General features: G+C 38.2%; 1 protein-coding gene across 4 annotated transcripts in view; it reads left to right on the forward strand.

Moving 5' to 3' along the window:
* The window catches only part of CP (ceruloplasmin), a 73,755-nt gene that overhangs the window by 13,084 nt on the left and 42,710 nt on the right, over positions 1–17,961 (forward strand). For all 4 annotated transcript variants that reach the window (XM_082654061.1, XM_082654058.1, XM_082654059.1 and 1 more), the window contains exons 6-9: positions 1,010–1,181; positions 5,386–5,525; positions 6,679–6,816; positions 7,852–8,066. In XM_082654061.1, the coding sequence (XP_082510187.1) occupies positions 1,010–1,181; positions 5,386–5,525; positions 6,679–6,816; positions 7,852–8,066 (665 nt within the window). The remainder of the gene's footprint in view (positions 1–1,009; positions 1,182–5,385; positions 5,526–6,678; positions 6,817–7,851; positions 8,067–17,961) is intronic.

A 17,961-nucleotide genomic window follows, 5' to 3' on the forward strand; every position in this document is an offset into this window, starting at 1 on the left:
TAATACTGCATACAGCTTCCCAGATTTGTAAAATACACAATATTTTAAACACCAGAAGATTTGTATATTGTGCTGAAAAGTAGCTTGTTGTGTTTTTCTTGACTTGTTCTATTAAATATAACCAACTTTGTCCTTTGAGTCCAGCTATTCCTTAGCTTAACATGCTAAATCTCTCCTCCATCTCCTTAATATAAGGTAATAAAATACCCCCAGTTCTTGAAAAATATTAGTTTGCAATATTGGTCTTCTGAAGAAATTAGGTTTAATCTGGGTCTCTGAGCATGTTACTTTGACTTTCAAACACGATCTTATTCATCAAATGTGACCATGGCGGCAGAAGGCTCAGCACAGCAGGTGTATAGCCATTTTATCTAAGAGCACAATACTAATAACGTGCTCATTCTATTCCTCCCCCTCCACCCCACCATATCCCCTAAAACAGGGCAGAGCATCTCTTCATCACTTATCTATGTTTTCTCATTACAGCATTATTTATTTCAATGCTGACTCACTGATAACATAAAACAGCGAGGATATTCCCTGGCGGTCTGGTGGTTAGGACTCTGCATTTTCATGGCCAAGGGTCTGGTGGTTCAATTCCTGCTCCAGGAACTAAGATTCCACAAGCCACGTGGCGTGGCCCCCCCCCCAAAAAGTGAAATTAAATGGTGAAAGTTCATTTCTCCCCACATCACTTATCTATTAATGTGTCTTTTTTTTTTTTCTTTCTCATCGAAAGACTTCCCAAGCGAAACCCCACAGAAACTGGTTCCACATTTTTGAAAACACTAGTAGTATCACTTCTCTGTGCCACCTAGAGAATTGTTTTTCACTGCTTGACTTTTCCATGAGTGATTTATATACAACTGATTACTCTAGTTTATAGTATTGTTTCTAGCTATCTATTTCTTCAGTTTCCATCTGTCATTTCACCAGCAGCATTTACAAGGCAATAAGAGAGACAAACATTGGCTTCATTAACCAGTGTCTCCTCCTGTGTGGTTTTTAGCTGGTTTGCAGGCCTTTTTCTGGGTACAAGACTGTAAGAAGCCTTCATCTGAGAACGATATCCATGGCAAACATGTTAGACACTACTACATCGCTGCTGAGGAAATCATCTGGAACTATGCACCCTCCGGCATAGACACCTTCACCAAAGAAAACTTAACAGCACCTGGAAGGTAATTCAGAAAAAAAGATATTATTTCAAAATATGCTTTCCCCCCAAAAAAATCATAAAAGGCTGATTCAGTGATTAAAATTTTAATTGGTACCTGAAATTGAGTAACTAGACTGCTAAATATTTATTAAGGTTTGGTAGTGAGTCCAAGTTTGAGAAATAGGACTTTTGAGTCCATGAAAAAGAATAGATTTAAAAGTTTTCAAATGCTCAACAAAACTCTCAGAAAACATTGAATACAATTAGATCACTTCATTTGCTTTCCATTTCTGAAAACATAACATTGTAAAATCCAGCAGCATTAAGTACATTCACAAGGTTGTATAATCACCAGCACTGTCCATTCCCAGAACTTTTTCATCGTTCCAAGCAGAAATGCTGTGTCCGCTAAACAAAAACTCCCCATCCCCTGGTAACTTCTATTCTACTTTCTGTCTCTATGAATTTGCCTATTCTAGGCACCTTATGCAAGTAGAATCATGTAATATTTGTCCTTTTTCATTTGGCTTATTTTATTTAGCATAATGTTTTCAAGGTTCATCCATGTTGTAGCATGTATCAGAATTTCATTCCTCTTTAAGGCTGAATAATATTCCACTGTATTCATATACCATGTTTTATTTATCCATCTATCTGTTGATGGACATCTGGGTTGCTTCTACCTTTCAGCTGTTGTGGATAATGCCACTATGAACACTGGAGTACAAGTATATGTTTAGGTCTCTGCTTTCAGTTCTTTTGGGTATACATCTAGGAGTAGAATTGATCATATGATAATTCTATTTTTAATTTTTTGAGGAACCACCATATGGTTTTCCACAGCAGCTTCACCATTTTACATTCCCACCAGCAATGTACAAGGGTTCTAATTTCTCTTCTAATTGCCAACTTTTATTTTCCATTTTTTAAAAAAATAGCCATCTTAACAGGTGCAAAGAGGTATCTAATTGTGGTTCTGATTTGCATTTTCCTGATACTTAGTGATTCTGAGCATCTTTTCATGTTCTTGTTGGCAATTTTGGAGAAATGTCTGTTCAAGTTCTTTGCCTATTTCTTAATTGGGTTATTTCGGTTTTTTTGTTGTTGTTAAGTTATGAGTTCTTTTTATATGCTGGATATTAATCCCTTATCAGATAGATCTGCTTTGCAAGTATTTCCCCTTATTCTGTAGGTTTTCTTTTCATTCTCTTGACAGTGTCCTTTGATGCATACAAGCTACCTTTGGTACATGTCTGATGACTTCCATGGCCCCCCAGCTGTTTTTCCTGCCTCAGTCTTCCTTTCCTACTGTACATTCCTCATAAAACAGCCAAAGCAGTCTTTCAAAAATGTCAGTGAGATTATGCCACACCCCTGCTCCAAGTCTCTGCCCAAACATCACCTCTTTAGAGAAGCCTTGTTTGCCACGCATCTACTTGGAAAGGTTAAGTGATTCACTCAACGGCAAACAACAGGTCAATTGCTGGGCCTGACTCTACCCAAGGCTGTGACTACTGAAGCAGAGATTTAAGTCCCCGCCACACTGACATTCAGTTGCAATGACTCCCAAAACGGTATCTCCAGCCCGGAAGGCTCTTATAAATTGCAGATTTGCATTATGAACTGCTTAGTGGACACTCCACTTGGATGAGGCTCCTCCAAATCAATATGTCCAAGTCTGAATCCATTGTCTTCCCCACAAATCTAAGTTTCCCTCTCTGCATGAATGGTGTCGCCATCCACCCATCACACAAGCTCAAAGCCTGAGCACCACCCTTCATTCCCTCCCTCCTTCACTAATCCCTCCTTCTCTCCTCATCAAATGCTGCCTCATTATATCCTAAATATCTTGGAAAGTTGTTTGCTTCTCTCCAACCTCTTTGCTAATACCTCTGAAGTCATCACTACCTCTCACTGAGATTTTAAAAGAAGGTTGCTGACCCGTCTCCCTACCCTGCCTGCTATGCTCCTGCCCTAGTTTATAAGAGATGCCATGCTTGCTGTCTTCTCTGAGCCTTCCCACAGGCTGTTTCCTCTTTGCAAATACCCGCCCCATTCTCTCCACACACATATTCCATCATTTTAACTCTACTTCACCTCTAGATAATTTTAAAGAAACTCTTCCTCTGGAAAGCCTTTGGGGCCTCTCCCATCACTTTCCCCAACCCTAGGAAAAATGTTTCATAACACTCTGTGCTTATTACATGTTATCATATATATATATATATATATATATTTTTTTTTTTTTTTTTTTTTGCGGTACGTGGGCCCCTCACTGTTGTGGCCTCTTCCGTTGCGGAGCACAGGCTCCGGATGCGCAGGCCCAGCGGCCATGGCTCACGGGTCCAGCCGCTCCGTGGCATGTGGGATCATCCCGAACCGGGGCACGAACCCGTGTCCCCTGCATCAGCAGGCGGACTCTCAACCACTGCGCCACCAGGGAAGCCCTACATGTTATTATATTGATTGATTTGTAGTCTGTCTTCTGGGACAGATGTAAAGTCCATGTGGACAGGGACGGGTCCAGCTTGCTTATGGGCGTGTCATCAGCATATAACAGGGTTCCTGGTAAAGAGCAGATGTTCCATACATTTGTCAAATGGGAGAAGAGATGAATGGGGTGGCTTTGGCAAGTCAAATGCCTTTCTGAGATTTCATTTTTTCATTTATAAAATGGGGAGAATGGGGAGCCGATGGCAGAGGAGTAGTACGTGGAGCTCACCTCCTCCCAGAAATACATCAAAAATACATCTACATGTGGAACGATTCTCATAGAACGTCTACTGAACGCCGGCAGAAGACCTCAGCCTTCTTTAAGGGCAAGAAAATCTCCACGTACCTGGGTAGGACAAAAGAAAAAAGAAAAAAAAAGAGAGAGAGAGAAAGGACTTGGGACAGGACCTGTGCCCCTGGGAGGGAGCTGTGGAAGAAGAAAGGTTCCTACAACCTGGCAAGTCCCCTGACTGGCGGGGAGATTAGCCAGGACAGAGGGGGAGCTTCGAAGCCTCGGAGGAGAGCGCAGCAACCCGTTTGCGGAAGGTAAAATGGAGAGAAACCTGCAGGGATGGTTGGTACCTCCACCCTGAGCTCCCCAGCCTGGGACACTCGTCCACCGGTGTGGGTGGGGACTGGTGGCTTTAGCTCAGGCTTTGGAGGTTAGACCTGGGGAGAGGACTGGGGTTGGCTGAGCGAAGACAGCCTGAAGGCAGGGTGCCATTGTTGGGGGTTGCGCGAGGGGAGGGGCAGGACTGCCAAAGGAGCATCTTTCTCCCCGCCCCCCCCCCCCCCCAAAGCATGCGCTCTCAGGCAACAGGACGCTGCCTACGCGAGCTCCAGGGGTGGGGGCGGGCTGGGCCTCCGCCGCTGAGAGAATCGGGAGCCAATCGCTGCCTCCGTCATCACAGGGCCCGGGAGGGCACGCTGGTCACCACGTTTGCACGCCCTCTATGCAGGCGATAAGGGCCAGCACGTGCTGAGGAAAGAGGTAGAAGGCATCCCAACTAAAAGTGGCCCTCACGCCAGAAAATAGTAAAACCACACCAGCTACGCAGGGATGCTCCCGCATATAAATAACCTTCCAAGACTACGGTAGGTAACTGTTTCTCCTAAACTCACAGAGTAAGAGCAATATAAGCAAATGAAGAAGCAGAGGAACCACTCCCAGTTAAAAGACCAAGAGAATTCCCCTGAAGGAACAAACAATGAAACAGACCTCTTCAGTCTAATAGACACCGAGTTCAAAAAGGAGGTAATGAAAATCCTGAAGCAATTAAGGAAGACTATTGACAGAAATGCAGATTACTGTAAACTGGGGAGGATAATACCAACTTGTTACATTGTCATGTGAGTTTCAGAGGATAAATGAAACCTTCTGAAGGCTAATATGCAACAAACAATAGTTACTGTATTTTTAGACATTTCATACTTTATTAAAAAGATTCTATTGCAGGACAATTTATTAACTCTCAGGGGTTGACATGGACCCTCTTGAAATTTTTTTCACTTTGCTTGAAAAAATAAAATCTCTATGCCATGAGTCTCCACCCCTTAAGTGAACATCCTTCTGTAAGGTGCCTAGTACTATCTGCTCCTCTGAGGAGTATTTGGTAAATAATGGGTAATTTCTAAGCACAGGTCAGAATTTTTCTCTTCAGTTAGTATCCTATGTGACAACCTGGCTCTGTTCTGCTTTCAACTCCAGAATTAAACCTTTTTTCTTTTGACAGTGATTCAGAGGTATTTTTTGAACATGGTTCTACAAGAATCGGAGGCTCATATAAAAAGCTGGTTTATCGTGAGTACACAGATGCCTCCTTTACAGACCGAAAGGAGAGAGGCCCTGAAGAAGAACATCTTGGCATCCTGGGTGAGTCTGTGCAGAATACACATGACTAATGTACTCTTCCCCTGAGCTACAATCAACCTCAGGAAGAACAGAAGCTTCAGGACCTGTGGCATGATTTCTACGTATAAACTATGGACATGGAAGAGGAATCATCAATAAAATGCAGCAGCTTTTCCAAATGTAAATTACCCATAGTAAGTCTTCATCATTAAAAGCCAGGCTGACTTCAAATGATTACTTTTTTTTTTCTTCAAAGAGGTAAGGGGTTTGTGTGACTTTGTTTAAATAGCCGGTAAAGCTATTAGTTTCCTCTTTTAGCCAAATGTACATTCCCTTAGAAATAAAATTCAGCTACTAATGAGACAGGTTGGGTTTGTTTTAGAGCCTCCTACAGGCTGCCCCCAGGCAGAGCCCAGAGACCTGTTTTGCTCAGGCACTTGGGCAGAATAGCAAGTGAGTGGATTCAGACTGTCCTCACTCTTCACCTATTAGCTGTGTTACCTTTGAAAGTACTCAACTTTCTGTGCCTGTTCCCTTTCTGGAAAATGGGAACAATAATAACAATAGTCCCTACTTCATAAAGCTGTTGTAAGGATTAAATGAGTTAATTCACATAAAGACTCAGAAGAGCACATAAGAAGCTCTCAATAAGTATCATTTTATATATTACATAAAATATTTTTGTACTATATTTCTGTTTTTGTTCTATATTTAGTAATAATATTGATTTTGGTGATGGGAAATCCACAACAGTGGTGTTACTTTTCACAGCCAAGACAATTTAACTTACCCCCCTTTGGGTGGTCAAGGTTTATGGCATTCTCCTGACTCTTTGGACAAATAACACACATCTGGTCCACAGAAAAACAGGGTGAGGAGAGTGTAGATACTCTGAACAGTAATTTATAGACGTATGAAGCTTGCGAACTAACTTGGATAAAAATGGTAACAAATTTCATTACCTGAAGTTAACTTAGAAAGCCCCTCTCATCTTTTTCTGGCCTCCTCATGTCAAATTGATAATGGACTTTTTAAAAACCAAGCTTTCCATTTGCAACAATAAGCATGTTGCTTCCAGTGGTTCTTGCCAGAGGACAAGGCAAAGAAAACAACTGTCTTATGCATTCTGTATGCTATATATCAGGGAGGATAATAATTCTCTCTTTGTCCCTAGGTCCTGTCATTTCGGCAGAGGTGGGAGACACCATCAGAGTCACCTTCCATAACAAAGGAACATATCCCCTCAGTATTGAACCGATTGGGGTGAGAGTCGATAAAAGCAACGAGGGCACGTACTACAATTCAAGCAGAAGTGAGTACAGCACTTTGTAACCAAACAATAATGTTTAATAACCTACTGTGCTGGTCACCCCCAGGGAAATTGTCCTGCAAAAACCAAAGGCAGGAACTTCTGAGGAAACTTCTCATATACCGTTCTCAGAATCATGCCAGGAAGCGAGTAAATCTCTTCCTACCATTTCCAGTATGTTTGTGGAATTCTGTCCTACCTTAATTGGATGATTATTGACAATGCTGCTAGTAACTGATTTGGATTGCATCAGTTATACATTTCCGGAGTTCTATTTGGGTGATTGTTAAATTTGAAAAATATTCTTGCAATTATAAGATTCGATGTACATTTTAGAATATTTAAAAAATATAAAAAGGTGTAGCCAAAAATATTATCCATAGTTCTATAGACAACTGCTATTATATTTTTGTATGTCCTCCACTCTTTGATCTGTGTAAATAATAATTACATGTGTTTGAGATCATAGAATATAAATATACTTATCACTATAATTTTATACCCAGAGTTCGCTTTCTTAGCACTATAAACATTTTATAAATATAATTTCAGTGATGCAAAACATTCCATTACATGAAAGTATTTAGGTATTTTTGTATGTCAAGGCTGACAAATGAAGACCCTATTCTGGGTCTCAGACTTCTTGTATCCTCACGTGGAGGAAGGGGCTAGGGAACTCTGTGGGATCTCTTTCGTCTGGGCACTAATCCCACTCAGAAGGGCTCCACTCTCATGACCAGATTACCTCCTAAACACCACTTCGAACACCATCATATTGCGCCTTAAGATTCCAATATGTGAATTTTGGGGAAACATAAACATTCAGACTATAGCAGGCACCAATCTCAGACAGAGGTTTAGCGGAGACTTCCTGGAGAAAATTATTCCCATTTGTGACCTGACACTGGTAGGATTCCACTCTAATTCATAAAAGGAGCACAGAAGTGGGTTATCCTAGACTAAACGCAGTCTACTCCATGGCTCAAATGATGACATTAGAAAGCGTACTTTACCTCTCCAGTGTGACCTTTTTTACAGGTGCGCCTCCTTCTTCAGCCTCCCATGTGGTACCCGAAGGAACATTCACCTATGAATGGACTGTCCCCAAAGAAGTAGGACCCACTTACAAAGATCCTGTCTGTCTAGCTAAGATGTATTATTCTGCTGTGGATCCCACCAAAGATATATTTACTGGGCTTATCGGGCCAATGAAAATATGTAGGAACGGAAGTTTACTTGCAAATGGGAGACTGGTAAGTCCAATGAGGGAAAATGAAAATGATTTTCCAATCCCTTTGAATTATCATTATTATAAGGAAAATTCTGGGGTTTGAGGCAGTGAGGGTTCTACGCCTAATGTTTATTATAATTTTTACTTAGGCTTATATCTATATTGTGCAGAGATTCTCTGGCTAACGTGATTGTTCCAAGATGAGTTGGAAACAAGATTTTCCTTGGAATCCAAAGTCTATTATGATACCATTAGACTTCAACACACACATTTAAAAAAATCACCTATTAATGATAATAAGTCACTCAACATTCACTAAGGAAATATTGCTTAAAATATTTTTTATGTGGCAGCCTGGATGGGAGGGGAGTTCAGGGGAGAATGAATACATGTATATGTATGGCTGAGTTCCTTTGCTGTGCACCTGAAACTATCACAACATCGTTAATTGGTTATACTCCAATATAAAATAAAGTTAAAAAAAATGAAATGGGAAAATGACCCTTTGATCTATAAATAGAAATCCCTAATCCCACCATTGTTTTTAGCTCTAAAATAAATACTTTAATATAAATCTTTAAAAGAGAAAGATTCTTTTTAAAATGCATTCAATACAGTTATCACATCTTAAAGCATCATCATAATTCCTTAATATCATCAAATTTCCAATCAATGTTCACATTTTAACTGAACATTTGTCCTTTAATTGTTTCAAGTTTGTTGTGTGGATAGGCACTCAAATAATTACATACAGTACAATCAGTTGATATTTTTCTCAAGATATTTTCTTGCGTTTTTCTGTTGAAAGAGTCTTTTATCCTGTAGAAGTTCTCATGTCTAGATTTTACTGATTGCATTCCTGTGGTGTCATTTAACATGTTTCTTTCTCTTTTACTCTATTTCCTGTAAATCAGTGGCTAGATCTACAAGCTTGATCAGATTCAGGTTAGATTTTTTTTATTTTTTGCAGTACTACTTCATGTGTGGTACTGGGTACCTCGATCAAGGAGTATATAATGTATACTTGTCTCTCAGTCGGGGATGTTGTCAGCTACTGATAAACATTTCCTAGATTCATAAACTAATCAGGTGTTGAACAATAGTAATATTTGGATTCCATCATTCCTTCTGTGTTTATTAGCTACTATATTTGTATAAACAGAAACGTCTCTTAATGGACTATTTGGTTGCCCTGAGGTACATGTTATACAAGAAAGGAATGACAAATGCTTGATTCTTTCCCTTTATTTACAAGTTTTAGAATTACTAGTTCTCTCCTAGCATACTTCAAAGGTTTTTAATAGTTTATTTTATTTTATTTATTTTGCGGTACGTGGGCCTCTCACTGTTGTGGCCTCTCCCGTTGCGGAGCACACGCTCTGGACGCGCAGGCTCAGCGGCCATGGCTCACGGGCGCAGCCGCTCCGCGGCATGTGGGATCTTCCCAGACCAGGGCACGAACCCGTGTCCCCTGCATCGGCAGGCGGACTCTCAACCACTGCGCCACCAGGGAAGCCCTTAGTAGTTTATTTTTAAGTACTATTGTAAACTCATGGATTTAAGCATATTTAGTATGCTTCAATTCATTACTATTATACTTATTGATGCTCAAAATGTCCTATTTTTTGCCACTGGGGGACTTGCTCAGGTTGACTTCATTTTTACATGAACTTAGTAGTCTTTGAAGCTTCTTTGACTTCTAGTATAAAAAGCAATTTCAGGTTCATATTGTACATTTTCGGAGCCAGACCTGAAATCAGTCATTTCTCCCAAAAAGTCCTGGTTCTTTTCAGTAAGAAATTATTTTTAAAACTACAGTCAGGGCATTAGGGGTCCTCAGTGCTATTGTATTAATCATTGTTCCTAAGCCTTTTCAGTGAGCAGAATTGAAAGAAACGTTTTTTAATAAAATTCATCATGGGTTCATACTGATACTTTCTATTCAAATTCAGGTCTATGGATTTTGTTTGTTTGTTTACTTAACCTCATTGATCTTATATCTGTACCTCCCTTCAACTGCACTGAAAAAGCTGAGTTCTCAATAATACCAACATAAATATGCACTCATTTCATCCCACAATATAGACACAACAGTCTCAGGATTAGAATTATAACACTACAGCCAACAATATAATTACTGAAAACAGTTTTGCAGCCCTTTTTGTCTTTAGAGTGGATCCCACTAAGGATGTTCAGTCAAATTACAGATTTAAAGTCACTTGGAATAGTTCCTCCCTGTGGAGTTTTGCCACCCACAAAATACACAGGTTTATTTATTTATTTTAATGTATTTATTTTTTATTTTTTTAGGGATTTCTTTTTAAACTGTAACATTATTTTATAATTACGGAAAACATTTGCCTGACTCCAACATCGTATCTACAAAAAGCAGATTCAAAGAAATCTAGCGTCTATCCTTTCTTCCCTTTCACCTATCCCCTCACTATAGATAACTTTTTAAAACTTTATTCTTTTATTTATTTTTCACTATTATTTTTATTAACTTTATTTTTTAGAGCACTTTAATGTTTACAGCAAAATGGAGGGTAAAGTTCAGAGATTTCCCGTATACCTCTTATTCCCCCACACACGCCCTCCCCCAATATCAACATCCCCAACAGAGTAGATCCATGTATCCATCATTACAGTATCATACAGAGTATTTTCACTGCCCTAAAAGTCCTCTGTGCGCCATCTATTTATCCCATCCTTCCAACCCCCAACTCCTAGCAAGCCCGGTCTTTTCACTCTCTCCAGAGTTTTGCCTTTTCCAGATTGTCATATAGATGGAATCATACAATGTATAGCCTTTTCAGATTGGCTTCTTTCACTTAATAATATGCATTTATGTTTCCTCCAAGTCTTTTCATGGCTCAGTACCTTATTTCTTTTCTTTTCTTTTCTTTTTTTTTTTTTTGCGGTATGCGGGCCCCTCACTGTTGTGGCCTCTCCCATTGTGGAGCACAGGCTCCGGACGCGCAGGCTCAGCGGCCATGGCTCACGGGCCTAGCCGCTCCGCGGCATGTGGGATCTTCCCGGACTGGGGCACGAACCCGTGTCCCCTGCATCGGCAGGCGGACTCTCAACCACTGTGCCACCAGGGAAGCCCAGCTTATTTCTTTTTAACGATGAATAATACTCCATTGTCTGGACGTACTACAGTTTATCCATTCACCTACTGAAGAACATCTTGATTACTGCCAAGTTTTGGCAATTATGAATAAAGCTGCTTTATAAATAAACATCCATATGAAGGTTTTTGTGTAGACATAAGTTTTCATTTCCTTTGGGGAAATACCAAGGAACCCAATTGCTGGATTATATGGTAAGAGTAGGTTTAGTTTAAAAAAAAAAAAAAAAAACCTGCCAAACTCTCTTCCAAAGTGGCTGTACCATTTTGCATTCCCACCAGAAATGAATGTTAGAGTTCCCATTGCTCCACATTCTTGCCAGAATTTGGTGTTGTCATGTTCCAGATTTTGGCCATTCTAATAAGTGTGTAGTGGTATCTCATTGGTGTTTTAATGACATGTGACATAGAGCATCTTTTCAAATGCTTGTTTGCCATCTGTACATTTGTCTGTTAAGGTCTTCTGCCCATTTGTTAATTGGGTTGTTTTCTTAATGTTGAGTTTTAAGGGTTCTTTTTATGTTTTGATAAACAGTCTTTTATCAGGTGTATCCTTTGTGAATATTTTTCTCCCAGTCTGTGGCTTGTCTTCTCATTCTCTTGACAATATTTTCTTCAGAGCATAAAATTTAATAAAATCCAGTTTATCAATTCTTTCTTTCATAGATTGTGCCCTTAGTGTTTTGTCTAAAAAGCTATTGCCATATCCAAAGTCATCTAGACTTTCTCCTATGTTATCTTCCAGGAGTTTTACAGTTTTGCACTTTACAGTTAGGTTTATGAGCCGTTTTGAGTTAATTTTTGTGAAGAGTGTAAGGTCTGTGTCTAGATTCATTTTTTTGCATGTGGATATCCATCTGTTATAGTACCATTTATTGAAAAGACTATGTTAGCTCCTTTGTCAGAGATCAGTTAACTAAATTTATGTGGCTGTTTCTTAGTTCTCTATTCTTTTGATCTATTGATCTATTCTTTTACAAATACCACACTGTCTTGATTACTGGAGTGTTATAGTAAGGTTTGAAGTTGGGGAGTGTCAGTCCTCCAACTTCATTTTTCTTCAATATTATGTTGGCTATTTTGGGCCTTTTGCCTCTCCAGGTAAACTTTAGAATCAGTCTGTAGACATCCACAAATAATTTGCTAGGATTTTGATTCAGATTGCATTGAATCTATAGATCAAGTTGGGAAGAACTGAAACTTGGCAGTATTGAGTCTTCCTATCCATGAACATTTATTTAGTTCTTTAATTTCATTCAGCAGAGTTTTAGTTTTCCTCATATAAGATCTTGTACATATTCTTTTAGATTTATAACTAAGTATTTCATTAGGAGGATGCTAATGTAAATGGTATTGTTTTTAATTTCAAATTCCACTTTTCATTGCTAGTATATATGAGATTGATTGACTTTTGTATATTAACCTTGCATCCTGTAACCTTACAATAATTGCTTATTAGTTACAGGAGTTACCTTGTCAGTCCTTTTGGATTTTCTACATAGATGATCATGTGATCTGTGAACAAAGACAGTTACTTTCTTTCTTCCCAATCTGCATACGTTTTATTTCCTTTTCTTGTCATATTGCACTAGCTAAAACTTCCAGTATGATATAGAAAAGGAGTGATGAGAGGGGACATCCTTGTTTTGTACCTGATTTTAGTGGGAAAGCTTCTAGTTTCTCACCATTAAGTATTATCTTAGCAGTAGCTTTTTGGTAGATATTCTTTATCAAGTTGAGGAGTTCCCCCATTCTTATTTTACTAAGAGGTTTGTTTGTTTGTTTGTTTTGATCATGAATGGGTGTTGCATTTTGTCAAATGCTTTTTCTGTATCTATTGATATGACCACATGACTTTCCTTCTTTAGCCTATTGATGTGATGGATCACATTAACTGATTTTTGAATGTTAAGCCAAGCTTGAGTACCTGTGATAAATCCCACTTGGTCATGGTATAGTTCTTTTTATACATTTTCAGATTCTATTTGCTAATTTTTTAAGGTATTTTACATCTATATTTATTAGAGTTATTCATCTCTAGTTTTTTTGTAATGTCTTTGTCTGGTCTTGGTATTAGAGTAATGTTGGCCTGCTAGAATGAGATAAGAAGTATTCTCTCTGTTTTTGTCCTCTGATGGATTTAAAGAGAGTTAGTATAATTTCTTCCTTAAATATTTGGTAGAATTCACCAATGAACACTTCTGGGCTGTTCTGGAAGGTTACTAGCTATTGGTTCAATTTCTTTAGTAGATACAGGCCTATTCAGAGTGTCTGTTTCTTCTTGTGTGTTTTAGCAAATTGTGTCTTTCAAGGAATTGATCCATTTCATGTAGGTTGTCAAATTTATGGGCATAGATTTGTTCATAGTATTCCTTTATTATTCTTTTAATGTCCATAGGATCTGTAGTGATATCCCATATTTCATTTCTGATATTAGTAATTCGTGTTCTCTTTCATTTTTTCTTAGTTAGCCTGACTAAAGACTGATTGATTTTATTGATCTTTTCAAATAATCAGCTTTTAGTTTCACTGATTTTTTTCTATTGATTTACTGTTTTCAGTGTCATTGATTTCTTCTCTAACTCTTATTCTTTTATTTAAAGAATAAAAGAATTCTTTTCTTTTATTTTATTTAAAAAACAAACGTGTGTGTGTATGTATTCATATTCTAACTTTCTTTTTTCACTTAACAATATAATCTGTAAGTCTTTATACTGTAATATATGGAAATATTCCTCATTCTTTTTTTTTTTAACATCTTTATTGGAGTATAATTGCTTTACAATGGTATGTTAGTTTCAGCTTCACAACAAAATGAATCAGTTATATATATACATATATTCCCATATCTCTTCCTGCTTGCGTCTCCCTCCCTCCCACCCTCCCTATCCCACCCCTCCAGGTGGTCACAAAGCACCGAGCTGATCTCCCTGTGCTATGCGGCTGCTTCCCACTAGCTATCTACCTTACGTTTGGTAGTGTATATATGTCCATGCCTCTTTATCGCTTTGTCACCGTTTACCCTTCCCCCTGCCCATAGCCTCAAGTTCATTCTCTACTAAGTCTGTGTCTTTATTCCTGTTTCACCCCTAGGTTTTTCATGACATTTTTTTTTTTTAAATTCCATATATATGTGTTAGCATACGGTATTTGTCTCTCTCTTTCTGACTTACTTCACTCTGTATGACAGACTCTAGGTCTATCCACCTCATTACAAATAGCTCAATTTCGTCTCTTTTTATGGCTGAGTAATATTCCATTGTATATATGTGCCACATCTTCTTTATCCATTCATCCGATGATGGACACTTAGGTTGTTTCCATCTCTGGGCTATTGTAAATAGAGCTGCAATGAACATTTTGGTACATGACTCTTTTTGAATTATGGTTTTCTCAGGGTATATGCCCAGTAGTGGGATTGCTGGGTCATATGGTAGTTCTATTTGTAGCTTTTTAAGGAACCTCCATACTGTTCTCCACAGTGGCTGTATCAATTTACATTCCCACCAACAGTGTAAGAGGGTTCCCTTTTCTCCACACCCTCTCCAGCATTTATTGTTTCTAGATTTTTTGATGATGGCCATTCTGACTGGTGTGAGATGATATCTCATTGTAGTTTTGATTTGCATTTCTCTCATGATTAGTGATGTTGAGCATTCTTTCATGTGTTTGTTGGCACTCTGTATATCTTCTTTGGAGAAATGTCTATTTAGGTCTTCTGCCCATTTTTGAATTGGGTTGTTTGTTTTTTTGTTATTAAGCTGCATGAGCTGCTTATAAATTTTGGAGATTAATCCTTTGTCAGTTGCTTCATTTGCAAATATTTTCTCCCATTCTGAGGGTTGTCTTTTGGTCTTCTTTATGGTTTCCTTTGCTGCACAAAAGCTTTTAAGTTTCATTAGGTCCCATTTGTTTACTTTTGTTTTTATTTCCATTTCTCTAGGAGGTGGGTCAAAAAGGACCTTGCTGTGATTTATGTCATAGAGTGTTCTGCCTATGTTTTCCTCTAAGAGTTTGATAGTTTCTGGCCTTACATTTAGGTCTTTAATCCATTTTGAGCTTATTTTTGTGTATGGTGTTAGGGAGTGATCTAATTTCATACTTTTACATGTAGCTGTCCAGTTTTCCCAGCACCACTTATTGAATAGGCTGTCCTTTCTCCACTGTACATTTCTGCCTCCTTTGTCAAAGATAAGGTGACCATATGTGCGTGGGTTTATCTCTGGGCTTTCTATCCTGTTCCATTGATCTATCTTTCTGTTTTTGTGCCAGTACCATATTGTCTTGATAACTGTAGCTTTGTAGTATAGTCTGAAGTCTGGGAGCCTGATTCCTCCAGTTCCTTCTTTCGTTCTCAAGATTGCTTTGGCTATTCGGGGTCTTTTGTGTTTCCATACAAATTGCAAAATTTTTTGTTCTAGTTCTGTGAAAAATGCCAGTGGTAGTTTGATAGGGATTGCATTGAATCTATAGATTGCTTTGGGTAGTAGAGTCATTTTCACAATGTTGATTCTTCCAATCCAAGAACATGGTATATCTCTCCATCTATTTGTATCATCTTTAATTTCTTTCATCAGTGTCTTATAATTTTCTGCATACAGATCTTTTGTCTCCTTAGGTAGGTTTATTCCTAGATATTTTATTCTTTTTGTTGCAATGGTAAATGGGAGTGTTTTCTTGATTTCACTTTCAGATTTTTCATCATTAGTATATAGGAATGCCAGAGATTTCTGTGCATTAATTTTGTATCCTGCCACTTTACCAAATTCATTGATTAGCTCTAGTAGTTTTCTGGTAGCATCTTTAGGGTTCTCTATGTATAGGATCATGTCATCTGCAAACAGTGACAGCTTTACTTCTTCTTTTCCAATTTGGATTCCTTTTATTTCCTTTTCTTCTCTGATTGCTGTGGCTAAAACTTCCAAAACTATGTTGAATAAGAGTGGTGAGAGTGGGCAACCTTGTCTTGTTCCTGATCTTAGTGGAAATGCTTTCAATTTTTCACCATTGAGGATGATGTTTGCTGTGGGCTTGTCATATATGGCCTTTATTATGTTGAGGAAAGTTCCCTCTATGCCTACTTTCTGCAGGGTTTTTATCATAAATGGGTGTTGAATTTTGTCAAAAGCTTTCTCTGCATCTATTGAGATGATCATATGGTTTTTCTCCTTCAGTTTGTTAATATGGTTTATCACATTGATAGATTTGCGTATATTGAAGAATCCTTGCATTCCTGGAATAAACCCCACTTGATCATGGTGTATGATCCTTTTAATGTGCTGTTGGATTCTGTTTGCTAGTATTTTGTTGAGGATTTTTGCATCTATGTTCATCAGTGATATTGGCCTGTAGTTTTCTTTCTTTGTGACATCCTTGTCTGGTTTTGGTATCAAGGTGATGGTGGCCTCGTAGAAGGAGTTTGGGAGTGTTCCTCCCTCTGCTATATTTTGGAAGAGTTTGAGAAGGATAGGTGTTAGCTCTTCTCTAAATGTTTGATAGAATTCGCCTGTGAAGCCATCTGGTCCTGGGCTTTTCTTTGTTGGAAGATTTTTAATCACAGTTTCAATTTCAGTGCTTGTGATTGGTCTGTTCATATTTTCTATTTCTTCCTGATTCAGTCTTGGCAGGTTGTGCATTTCTAAGAATTTGTCCATTTCTTCCAGATTGTCCATTTTATTGGCATAGAGTTGCTTGTAGTAATCTCTCATGATCTCTTTTATTTCTGCAGTGTCAGTTGTTACCTCTCCTTTTTCATTTCTAATTCTATTGATTTGAGTCTTCTCCCTTTTTTTCTTGATGAGTCTAGCTAGTGGTTTATCTATTTTGTTTATCTTCTCAAAGAACCAGCTTTTAGTTTTATTGATCTTTGCTATTGTTTCCTTCATTTCTTTTTCATTTATTTCTGATCTGATTTTTATGATTTCTTTCCTTCTGCTAGCTTTGGGGTTTTTTTGTTCTTCTTTCTCTAATTGCTTGAGGTGCAAGGTTAGGTTGTTTATTCGAGATGTTTCCTGCTTCTTAAGGTGGGCTTGTATTGCTATAAACTTCCCCCTTAGAACTGCTTTTGCTGCATCCCACAGGTTTTGGGTCGTTGTGTCTCCATTGTCATTTGTTTCTAGGTATTTTTTGATTTCCTCTTTGAGTTCTTCAGTGATCACTTCATTATTAAGTAGTGTATTGTTTAGCCTCCATGTGTTTGTATTTTTTACAGATCTTTTCCTGTAATTGATATCTAGTCTCATGGCGTTGTGGTCAGAAAAGATACTTGATACAATTTCAATTTTCTTAAATTTACCAAGGCTTGATTTGTGACCCAAGATATGATCTATCCTGGAGAATGTTCCATGAGCACTTGAGAAAAATGTGTATTCTGTTGTTTTTGGATGGAATGTCCTATAAATATCAATTAACTCCATCTCATTTAATGTATCATTTAAAGCTTGTGTTTCCTTATTTATTTTCATTTTGGATGATCTGTCCATTGGTGAAAGTGGGGTGTTAAAGTCCCCTACTATGAATGTGTTACTGTCGATTTCCCCTTTTATGGTTGTCAGTATTTGCCTTATGTATTGAGGTGCACCTATGTTGGGTGCATAAATATTTACAATTGTTATATCTTCCGCTTGGATCGATCCCTTGATCATTATGTAGTGTCCTTCTTTGTCTCTTCTAATAGTCTTTGTTTTAAAGTCTATTTTGTCTGATATGAGAATTGCTACTCCAGCTTTCTTTTGGTTTCCATTTGCATGAAATACCTTTTTCCATCCCCTTACTTTCAGTCTGTATG

Source organism: Grampus griseus (assembly GCF_964374135.1).
Source record: "Grampus griseus genome assembly, chromosome: 5".
NCBI classification, from domain to species: Eukaryota; Metazoa; Chordata; class Mammalia; order Artiodactyla; family Delphinidae; genus Grampus; species Grampus griseus.